This window comes from Daldinia caldariorum (assembly GCF_022478825.1).
Source record: "Daldinia caldariorum strain CBS 122874 unplaced genomic scaffold F4812scaffold_18, whole genome shotgun sequence".
NCBI lineage: Eukaryota > Fungi > Ascomycota > Sordariomycetes > Xylariales > Hypoxylaceae > Daldinia > Daldinia caldariorum.
The window spans coordinates 549,586-560,769 of NW_025953054.1; the positions used below are offsets into that span (position 1 = coordinate 549,586).

The window sequence follows — 11,184 nt, forward strand, 5'->3', positions numbered from 1 at the left end:
TCACATGTGTCAGTGAGACGGATCTGGCTAAGTATAATTTTCGGCGTACCCGCATTGACTTTACCACCGGAACACCTGACGATGGAGGTCCCAAACTTTTTGAACCGTTACCCGAGGACAAGCTGGGAATTCAGAACCAAGATTTGGAACGATTCATTGAAGATGTCATTAGTTATGGTGATCATACTAATTTCCACATTGCGCATATGGTGGTAGAAGGTATCCGGTACCTATTAAGCTGTTCAGTCGGCTCCTCGGGGGTTGACTCCAACAAAACTGTAAAAGAATGTGGCCCATGGGATATGAGTGAGTAAGTAACCTACGGACGCATTCGTGGACCATCACGGTAAACTGGCTCGTGTATAGACTAGTTAATGCGAAAGCTAGGTTCCCTGATGGCAAAATCAGGTCCCTTCTAACGGCCTTTATCCTATATCCTCGTGACGGCGAGTCCGTGGATCTTAAATGCCTCAATGCAGTCGATCACGACCTTCAGGATGACACTGTCTATTGGACTGAGTTTTACGCCACATGCGCATGGCTTATGATGAGATTTAAGGATATGAGGGACTCTCCTCGGGAAACTTCCGTAAGTCCCTACACCCCGCACCTCCATATTCGACACTCCTTGTTTTGCTTTTTGCTTATTTTATTTAAGGTCACCGTCATTACATTTTCAAGCAAAAGGTGCAGGATCTCGCAAGTCTATTATACGCATGATAGACAAAACCCTATGAATTTTCGACAATCAGATATCGTCACACTCGATGGGACTGAGGAGGAGGTTCGTCCCCAAGCAACCTCCGTTTTGGGTTGGTTATTGGCCGAGTCGCGCTGGAAATCTGCGTCAGACCGTAACTAGGCAAGCTGAGGTCGGATTTAGGACACAATCGAGGAGTTAGCACTCATTGATTTCCTGTCAATCAAAGACGCGCGTTCTAACGCATTCTCGGCCGACTTGGCCGTACTAAAAGCCCTTGAGTGCATCCGACGTGATGATCTTCCATCGACCCACGCGGCACTCTCGCAGTTTACACCTTTATTCGCTTCGACGTTTGAGAAATCCCAGAAGGAAGTTATAGAACCAATCTATGGCATGGTCTACCGTTTCCAAAACCGTTTCCACGAGGCCTACGATGTCTTATCTACTGTCCGTAGCCTAAGCAGCAAGACCCTTGCTCATCTGGCGGCCGTCATGTGTGAGCTCGGAGAAGAAAGCAGGGCCATACCAAGGTTGGAGGCATGGCAGGGGCCCGCATTCGACTCGCATTAACAAACGCACATCTCACCGGGGGTATTCGCCAATTATTGTCTGGGAAGGCCTGGCATGGCTGTCAAAAAACCCAATCCATGTACCAAGAATTAGAGACAAGTGGCCGGCTCGGGTGGATGGATCGTATTTCAGTTTCTTTAGGTATTGCAATTACTGAACATGTGGGTAAGCAACCTGGATCAGCCATCCAGAAATGGCAGGACGTCCGTAACCTGTCCAGGCAGTTCCAACTGCCTTTCGGCTATACTGATGTGATCGTCGACCTTTCTATCTGTGAGCTAGAAGCGAGCCTTGGGAGACTACAAGAAATTGAGGTGATGAGGGCAAGAGATGCGCTGATGAATGTGAGGTGCCAATTTTATTTCACCCTCTTGGGTCCTGTCTGGCTGGGCCTCCTCAAACAGTGGCTTCAACCAAATGGGCGACAGCAAGCTTGAATAGCTGAGCTTCAAGATTGCGTAGGCCTAAACAGGCAGTCGCTAATTGACACTATTCTTACTGATTGTTCAAAGAGAAAAAAAAAACGTATTAGCAATATAAAGACACTGCAACAAAATTGAGTCTAACAACTATTAATGTTATTACGATGTCTCTAGCGGTATGGTGTTATCAAGGATGTGCAGGTGCTAGCTGATACATAGTCACTAGGTTAGTAGACAAAGTGTCTAGTTATAGTCGTATTTCTATTCCTCCGCCGCTGAACATGATCCTAGAAGCTCATGAGTACTTATATCATGTATCATCATGGCCACTTCAGACATACTATCAAGGTCCACTGTGCCATGGAATCGTAGCGGTATAGTAAACCACACAAGTTAAACCTTGATATAATGTTCTTTTAACGGAAAACGGATCCTGTTAGAATATAGGGGCCCTGCCCTATAATGCGCCTCGAAATCTTTAATACTTCATATAGCGCTTCAGCAGCATCACTGGGTCTGCCAGAGAGAACGTGGAAATCCGCAGCTAGGGCACCGCTTGACAAACAAGGGTGTTGCGTCGAGAATTGCGAATACATTTTATGATAGATTAATGTTCCATGTGTGCATGGCTTTGTGTTAAGCTACCTAGATAGTATACATGTCCAACCGATGTCTTGGCTATTCCAATTTCGCCCCAGGCAGTTCTGCATGATGCAGCGGCATGTCAGGCGAGACACGGAAGAGAGCCGTCAAATTTCTAAAGACTGGAAGAGGTCCCATAAACTCCCCGTACGGATCTTGTGAGTGTCTAGAAAATCCCGGCACTGCCGATACGATGGCCACAGCACATGGAGATCAGGGTTGACGTCGCCGCCGGGTGATCGACTCCGAGGTCATCATCACTGACATTCATTTTGCGGTCTTTCTGGGCCAATGTTATAAGCAACCGCTTGGGGATCCGATGTATGTATGTCATACATGTGACCGTAGAAGGAGTCCGCGTCCTCGAACTTGCCGCGGCAGCGCCCGTCAGGGCATGTGGTCTGCCAGGGTTGGCCGTGCGAACAGATATGTGCCTCCCACTCTCTGCCAACTCAGCTCTACCGGTAGGCGGTCCTGCTTTCTTAGATGAGATAAACAGTCCTGCTCCCAAGCTCCATAGTCGTCTAGCCAAATATTACAAAAAAAGCAGAATTCTGTAAATGGCAACTTCTTTTTCTTGCATTGGTACACGTGCAGTTGTGACCTAATTACCTAGGTTAGCAAGATCCTTGTGTGTTAAGGGGTAGAATCGTGCACTTACGGGGCTTTCCCCCTATTCCGGCATGAGCAATGTGACTTGTCAAGCCCAGGTCGTTCAACTTCTGAGTCGCTTTCGTAAAGAGCGAGTAAAGCCAGTATGGCTTCCCTTCCTTCTAGACTCCGGAGCTTTGCTGGGATAAGTAAGAGGTCTGCCAGTCGCTGGCGATAGGGGAGAACGGGGCGAAGTCGTAAAAACAAACGATCGACCCCTCAACAGACATACAGCTGAGATCCGGCAAAAAACTCCGTCGAAATATTAGAGACTCTTTTATATAGGTAGGTAGTTGTGAAAGGGGAATCAAGGCCCTGGTGGCCAAGCTTCTGGTCACGTGATCTAGCCTAGAGTGTACGGCTATGTGTACCTAGGTATCTCAATCTCAAGATCACGTGAGACACTATACCAAACAAGGCTAGTCTTGACTTTCTACCGAAGGCCCGACAACTTCGAAATTGCTTCCAGTCAACGTTCATCGTGAGCTCGCCCTGGTTGCGTATTCCTCAATTGGCAGCACTAGTCATCATGAACACTCTCCGCGTCGCTCGCGCAGCCCTCAGGGCTCGTCCCGCAACTATGCGGCTACCCATTCAGCCCCTTCAGCGAAGGACCTACGCTGAAGCCGTATCCGACAAGGTTTGTTCTTCTCATTCTTCTCATTCCTCTCATTCCGAATTTCTTCGTGTGCTGAAGTCTTTTTTGCTAACTCTCACCACAGATCAAGCTGAGCTTATCCCTCCCTCACCAGGTATGAGAGTCGAGTCCCCGCCGTATCGCATGATCTATCGCATAGTCCTCGAATTATTACCATCAGGACCACCAAGTTTTAATTAGCGCACGCTGCGAATACGACCTGGTATATGCATTAGGTATATAAATAGCTAGCTAATTCCCGCAATAGTCTATATACAAGTCCCAAGATGTTGTCCAAGTCAACATCCCCGCCGAGTCTGGAGAAATGGGTGTACTTGCCAACCACGTGCCATCAATTGAGCAACTGAAGCCAGGTCTGGTCGAGGTCGTTGAGGAGAGCGGTAGCAGCAAGCAATTCTTCCGTACGTGATATGACGAATGATGAAATACGGCACCAGGATATAATGCTAAATATCATTCTATAATAGTCTCTGGTGGCTTTGCCGTCGTGCAGCCTAACTCGGTTTTGAGCATCAACGCTGTCGAGGGCTTCCCCCTCGAGGACTTCAGCGCAGAAGCTGTCAAGGCCCAGATCGCCGAAGCACAAAAGGTTGCGAACGGTGGCGGAAGTGAGCAGGACGTTGCAGAGGCCAAGATTGAGCTAGAGGTATGTCATAAATATTATTTCATAATTCAGGTCGCATTTCAAATAAGAAAATAAGAGGTAAATACTAACATATTCACAGGTTCTGGAGAGCCTGCAAGCTGTTCTCAAATAGATCATACCTTAGAGGAGAGGGAGAGAAACCTCAATGGCAATCTGTATATCATAAACATGCTCCTTACTACCAAGACGCCTAATAGCACGAATTGAACATGCTTAAAGGTCGACCACCCGTTCTGGCGCCTTCCTCTATTCGTATCAGTGCTTGCCTTTTTTATCTCTTGCCTTACTCTTGCTTCCTTACTACTTCTTGTCGGGGGTTCAAAGTTAAAATCATATAATTTTCTATACCATCTAAGCTACCATCTAAGTTTATCCAGCTTCAGCTTATAGCCCGTGTTCAACCTGAGCTCTCCATATCCCTATTAACTAACGATCGCCACGGGTATATCGAGTATTGGTTATTTTATTATAGTGGCAACTCCATTGCCGTGGGCCAATTCTTACTGTTAGTCATAGATTTTCAAATCAACATCTTAGCTCTCAAAACATGTCAATCTGCTCATGGGGTGACCCCCAAACGAGCGCAAATGTATCCACTATCTACGAGCCAGCGTCGTTGGCCCAAAGAACCATTCCGAGGGGAACTGTTTCGTCACGGATACGCCGCCTTCACCGCCTTACTCATTCCCATCATGAGTTACCGGAGGACTTGGAGTTTATAGCTCGGGAACGAAAATACGTACTGATTGGCTAGGGACGGCATTCGGGTTCATATTTCCACGTTGCGCGGCCATGGCTCGGTCCTCACACATATTCGCTTGTTGGCCAGGAGCATGACCGGAGTGGCCATGATAAAGGTCCTATCGTAACAGTTAATACCCCTAACTTGACTAAGAATATTCGGAGGCCTGCACAATCGGGTCAGCATTATCGTCCAAACTATCCTGGCGGCTTTGCACTTGAGCGTTCGAGGTACGATATCACTACAGGTCCGAATACCCGGCTGTACAACCCCTCGGCATTGGATGACTTGACTTCGCCTTGGAATTTTGGCCCCTCTCCACCGGCGATCACATCCATGCCTACTACGCCACAATATATCCCTATAGCATCAAGGGCTTCGAGTGCGTCGACATTTTCTCAGAACTCATATCCGGCTACCGAAGCCGAGAAACGCCAGTCTGCCCGCGAATTATTTGAGCAGCACGGTATTAGGAGGCCACCCGGTTGGTTTTCTGACGATGAAGACCTCTCTCTCTTAGGCGATAGGACTGCCGGCCCTCGACGCTTCTGCAGAATCTGCCACGTCTGTTCTACGCGAACTTGGTCGCAGACTCATTGCTTATCTTGCCGCCATCGTTTATGCGAAAAATGCCTGTGCGAAGTCCCTACAAGCACCGAAAAGGAGCATAAGGCGTTTTCGCACAACCATAGCCATGTTACTACTAAACAAGATAACGCACAATATACTAGACAAACCTTGTTGACCCCGGAGGCTGGGCGACTATCACGGAAAAAATCACGGTCGTCTAACAGGACTAGCAATAATCGATCTGCTCAGAGTACGGCTTTGTATCAGTCATCTCATACGCATGCTCAAGGCAATGATGCAGCTGAACTACAGCCCGGAACCTGGAAAAGGGTAGACAATAAGACAGCGCAACTCGCGACTTTAGCTACGGATAATCATGCATCAAGAAGATTAGACTCCCCACCTGAGAGTTCATCTATTCGCTCAATAAAGCAAAATCCTTTCGTTGTTGACGATAAGGAGAAAGCAGAACCAACTACGGGATGCCGCGTTCCTGAGTCATCAGGTGTCCGACATTATCATTGCCAAATATCCGACATGAAGATAGGTAACAAAGATCATGAAGTACCTGATACCCACGTAGAATGTGATGACCCCATGTGTAGAGCAACACATGCCGGGTATTACCCGTATCGGCATAGTATCACTTGTGCTTTGCACCGAAGTGAAGAGGCTGAAAGGTCCGCAGGCTCAGCCAGGAGATTGCTAGTGTCCAACAAGGCTGCTATTGCTCATCCGACGAACCCGCAGCCAAGGAAAGATACGTTACAGCGTTTAGATGATATAGCTCATCGACGTCATTTGACAGGCCCTCAGACGTCCTATCATATTTCAGAGCATATTGCTGGTGATACTAGCCACGGAACTCGGCACCTACACAGTAATCGTGCGGGTCAACTTGTCAACGAGGCTGGATATGGCGCCAGGGACAAATGCCAAGAGTTCAGATCTACCGAGACCGAATACGCTTCCCATACCGATCGAGGGCACGATATTGCAGGCGAGTATGCCGCGGAAAATCGCGAAGCCCCTAGAAGAACGGATACATCAAATACGGCGAGAGCGAAACAAACTAAATGTGACATCAAAAGTAGAACATCTTTACCCAAAAGCCGTGTGTTCAGCCCACCATCATGGTTACAAGCGCCGAGTAAAGAAGCAGGCGATGCCAGGTCTAGACTGCGTCATATAGACACCGGGAACTACGTGCGTCCCCTTGACGTCAATATAATGAATTCGGGAGGAGGAAGAGGAACTCATTCGCGGAGCCCAGTTCGCGAGAAAGCCCCCGAAAATGGTCCGTCTAACCTGTCGGCTCACTCAAGCCACGACGTCCTACGGGTCTCTGCCCCATCTCCTCCAACAGCTTTGCATATCACGCAACACCAAAGACCAGAATCCTAGCAGGATCATCATTCGTCTCGACATATGTCGTCTAGGGCAAGCTTTGACGAGCGTGCCCATACAACAGCAACAACAGCAGGTACCACTACTTCATCACCAGCGGAAAACCGGCAGCCATCCTCGCACCGCAGACGTCGTCCAGCACACCTCCAAGTCGAAGATACCAACAGGTACTCGCGCAGCACGTACCGCAGCCCTCCGCCTGCTCGTTCGGACCTCTCCCGCTCGCAGCAGAGTCTAGAAAGTTCCAGACGCCCTTCTAGCGTCGCGCATGAACAGCCTCGGATCGGATCTGCCCGCCCCGAGAACGATCATCTGTCTGTCTACCCCCAAAACGACACCCGCACAGTACGTACGGGTAGCCGTTCTCCGTTGAGTGCGACAACGACGCGCGCTAGCCATTCGCCTCTGCAGCCACGGCGAATCTTACGTAGTGGTAGCGGTGGTGGTGGTAGTGGTGGCGGCAACGCGGACGATGGACGAGCAGCGTTCGTAAGCCGGAGCGCCGCCGCCGCCGCAGCAGCAGCAGGCTCGGGACTCGAAGACGGGAGGTGGGTATCGTCTGTCGCGGTCACGGGCGCAACTGCGACAGCGACTGCTACTTCGGAGTTCGAGCGGCTTCTTCACCGGCCGAACCCCATCGCGCCGCCGAACCACGACTGCAGCTGGAAGGAGCGCTACCTGGCGCTGACGGCGGAGATCCGGCTGCTGAAGGCGGAGTTGTCTACCAGGGCGTCCCTGAGGGGGCCTGATGTTGGGTATACGGGAGGGGCGGGGGATGGGGGGGTGAGGGGAGAAGCAGAGGATGGTGATGAGGGTGGTGATGGTGATGACTTGGGGATAGAAGGGGTGACGATCGTCGTGCATCTCAAGGGCAGAGATGATTTGGTTATTAATACGGACTTGACCCAGGCGGCTGAATAAGACAAGACAAGACAAGACAGAACAGGACAGGACAGGACAGGATGGGATGGGATGATGGCGAGGCTGAACGGCTAGGTACCTAGGTAGTTACGTAGGTAGTATTCAGTTCTTGGGACTAGAGGGAGGGGATAGTAGAGCACTACCTACCTAGGTAGGTAGCCCCACGGGGTAGGGTAAGATGAGGCTATAGTGTAGGTGATTTTGGGGACGGGGACGGGGACTATGGCTTAACGGCCTATATGGTAGGCGTAGGTGTTATTGTTAGAGCAGTATTCGGCTTCTTTGCAGCCTTTAATTAATAGGAATTAATATGAATTAATACTATAACTTCTAGTGGTAACTTGTCTGGGGAGCGTTGATTTCGGCTACCTATATTAGTATTTACGTGAAGTACGTGATTGAATAGCATCACTTTGGACTTCCTAACACAAGTTAACTCAGGTAAGGAAGCATCGTTACCTATAACCGAGAGAGGCGGCTATCTCATAGCTATATACCTCCCTAAGGTAGGTACCTAAGCTATACTGAAACTGAACTGGCTCACCGACGACGAGGCTTTCATTTTCATGTTGAATAGGACTTGGTAAATCCTACTGCTTACTTAGGTACCTTAGGTAGGTCTGTATCAAGTTCATCTCACGCCTAACCGCGGTAGTATTACGCACTTACCTTACTTTATACCTTGACTAATACCTTAGGTTAGGTAGGTACCTTTACTTACTTACGCGTGTACATACATCCCTACTAACGCCACTTGCCTTACTTGGTTCCTTTACCTTAGATACCTTAGGCACCTGGTATGTATGTACAAGTACGCAGGTCGGTAAGGTTAGGCAAGGTACCTACCTAGGTAGGTATATATATCCATAAATGAAAGATGAGAGACTCTAAATGAAGAAATACGGATTAGGGGGGAAGGGTACCGTGGACTCGGTACGTGGTTTCTTTTGTGCCGGAGGAACGCTACGATCTCTCGATTTGATGCTATGTAGGTACCTAAGGAAGACTTATGTACGTTGGAGGGGCGAGGAGAGGAGGGAAGGGAACAGATGGGGGGATGAATAGAAGTAGTGCTTGATGTAGACAACGGAAGTAATAAATGATGGTCTCTTCGTCCCGCTGTGTAAAGTGAGTGTCTGTGGTGAGAGTCGACGGCATGGTACAATACCGTAGGTGAACACCATCTTAGGGGTCGTGTCGGAGTTTGTTTCATTCTGTGTGAGAAGGATGGTGTCTATTGAACTTGTATATTGTATTTATTTCCACTATGTTATTTGTTTATATCTGCTTCAAGTGACCAGTATCGTCTCATGTAAAGGGGCTAGCCTATGGTCATCTCTTCCAACATAGACTTGGGAATTGTATTTACAGCTACGTATGCAACGTTATATCAGAACTGCCCACTAGGCACTCTCAAGTAGCTTAGGCGGTACAGTAAAACTTATGTTCCTGAAATTGTTATATTCCTTCTGAATACATGAAACATGCGACCGTCACTGTCACTGTCACTGTCATCTTTATCACGGCCGTGTAACTTAAGCACAGGCACCTCGGGGTTTGGATGTTTCTAGCGTACCTACCTGGCGAGGCAAAACACTGCGATGTACAGCATTCGCATACCCGCATTATATACGGGCTTGAAGTCCCCTATCAACATACACGGCTAGATAAGAGGGAGACATGGCTAAGAGCATTGTACATAGTAGGTCGTAAGTCATAGGTTCCTCTAGATCTAGATTTACCCGAGAAAACAAAAAGGCTCAGTATTGCGTGCCAATCCCAGCGTTCCCAGCCTTCATTGCGAGGAGCAGGGACCCGTGTTTTGAAGCGAGTTTGCTCTGGTACTCTGGTAACCCGGAATGTCTCTGTGCGCACGGCAGAAGGTTATGGTCTAGACCAACTTCCCATGTGGTTGCTATGAAGTAAACTCATTTGGTGTTACCGCCATTATATTTCTGTGCTCTATAATAATATAGATCCGTTGGATACGATAGAATTCATTATAATGCGGGGATGGTCTAAATAGTAAATTGCACGTTTTATATTAGGTTTATCTCAGAATAACTTGTTTATTCGAACGTCGAGTACTATTTTGAGCGTTGTTCTGTTAGTATCGTTAGAGGAGCAAGCTCTCTTCGCGTTCGTGATATTTTCGCTACCGCGTACGTAGTACCTACCTAATGTAACGCAGGTAACCTCTACATGCGTGGTACAATGAATCTAGGTGATGAATACAAAAGCATACAAAAGCACTACTAGCAGCTTCAGAGCCTGGTACAAGTTTCGGTCGTCTAGATGATATCAACTAGTAGACGCTCTAGAACACTATAGACACAACCCCCTAAACAGACGTTTAGCATCGCGGCAAGTAATTGCGAAAGAAACGTACCTACACATTTGGGTAGTACTAAGACATGAAGTTGTTCCGGCAGCCACTGAGACGATCTATTTCCGAGTTTGTTTTGTCATGTCGTAGATCAGCCATATAAGAGATCGGGCGAATAAGGAAGCATCAATAGTGTCGATATGAATCACACTTCAGCTCTCTAAAATACCCGACTCGAAGGAAGACATGAAGAAAATAAGCTGAGTCGTGTTATAATAGAACCTACCTAACCTAACCTAACCTATGGTGTATATAGTAGCTGGAGTGTATGGTTGACTTCGTCTCACATTTAGACATGCATACATTACAGTATGCTAGACGTCCGAGGTAAGGTCCAAAATTGTGACATTAGGCACTACCATCATGCGAGCCTGATCCTCGTAGGCTTAATTTGTCTAATGCTAGGTATCTACCTAGGTATGTAAGCTTTCCCGCCAAGTGGATAAGAATCTTGCCGGATTTGCGTTATATCTGTTTGCTAAGGGCGGGAGAATCGTTTTTAATAATGCCAAGGTGACGTCCACGAGCAATAAGCTTTGCCAAGTTGCCAAGTTGCCAAGATAACGTTCATCGGAGACGGGAACCAAGCAATTCTTTGGGTTCTTGGCGATGGAGCGCCGAGAACACAGCAAAGATCGCGGGGTAGTGAGCTAAATTTTTCTTCTTTTATTCTCTCGCATTGGAAAAGGAGATCTGATGTTTCTTATTATTCTTAGAGATGCTTCTGACGTTGCTAAGCTTTGTGGTTCACGCGCCACACAGATCGGTTCAGGGGTGAAAACCAGGTGATGCTTTGAGAAAAGTACCCAATGCCTGAGGTTGAATATTAATTTTTAAAGTAATAACGGACGTCCTCGTATTCTTTT

At 47.9% G+C, this 11,184-nt stretch overlaps 3 protein-coding genes across 3 annotated transcripts; all 3 read left to right on the forward strand.

Annotated features, from left to right (window-relative positions):
• Positions 1-658: 658 nt before the first annotated feature.
• On the forward strand, positions 659-2,081 carry F4812DRAFT_442013 (uncharacterized protein). The gene is made up of 2 exons (XM_047935280.1): positions 659-897; positions 975-2,081. The coding sequence occupies exon 2, from the start codon at positions 1,243-1,245 to the stop codon at positions 1,708-1,710; it is 468 nt and encodes a 155-aa protein (XP_047787093.1). The 5' UTR covers positions 659-897; positions 975-1,242; the 3' UTR covers positions 1,711-2,081.
• Positions 2,082-3,412: 1,331 nt separating this feature from the next.
• F4812DRAFT_442017 (ATP synthase delta chain) lies at positions 3,413-4,838 on the forward strand. The gene is made up of 5 exons (XM_047935281.1): positions 3,413-3,628; positions 3,711-3,740; positions 3,894-4,047; positions 4,114-4,292; positions 4,372-4,838. Exons 1-5 carry the CDS (start codon positions 3,518-3,520, stop codon positions 4,402-4,404), a joined length of 507 nt encoding a protein of 168 aa, XP_047787094.1. The 5' UTR covers positions 3,413-3,517; the 3' UTR covers positions 4,405-4,838.
• On the forward strand, positions 4,497-8,224 carry F4812DRAFT_467024 (uncharacterized protein). Its single transcript, XM_047938598.1, has 4 exons — positions 4,497-5,112; positions 5,165-6,151; positions 6,188-6,901; positions 7,109-8,224. The coding sequence occupies exons 1-4, from the start codon at positions 5,085-5,087 to the stop codon at positions 7,930-7,932; spliced, it is 2,553 nt and encodes an 850-aa protein (XP_047787095.1). The 5' UTR covers positions 4,497-5,084; the 3' UTR covers positions 7,933-8,224.
• The last annotated feature ends 2,960 nt before the right edge of the window (positions 8,225-11,184 follow it).

Coding starts and splice junctions, on each gene's coding strand:
- F4812DRAFT_442013 (XM_047935280.1), top strand. CDS start 1,243: ATGGCAGGGGCCCGCATTCGACTCGCATTAACAAACGCACATCTCACC.
- F4812DRAFT_442017 (XM_047935281.1), top strand. CDS start 3,518: ATGAACACTCTCCGCGTCGCTCGCGCAGCCCTCAGGGCTCGTCCCGCA. Junction 3,629..3,710: donor CTGAAGCCGTATCCGACAAG/GTTTGTTCTTCT, acceptor CTCTCACCACAG/ATCAAGCTGAGCTTATCCCT. Junction 4,293..4,371: donor AGGCCAAGATTGAGCTAGAG/GTATGTCATAAA, acceptor ACATATTCACAG/GTTCTGGAGAGCCTGCAAGC.
- F4812DRAFT_467024 (XM_047938598.1), top strand. CDS start 5,085: ATGGCTCGGTCCTCACACATATTCGCTT. Junction 6,152..6,187: donor AATATCCGACATGAAGATAG/GTAACAAAGATC, acceptor ATACCCACGTAG/AATGTGATGACCCCATGTGT. Junction 6,902..7,108: donor CGAGAAAGCCCCCGAAAATG/GTCCGTCTAACC, acceptor CTTCATCACCAG/CGGAAAACCGGCAGCCATCC.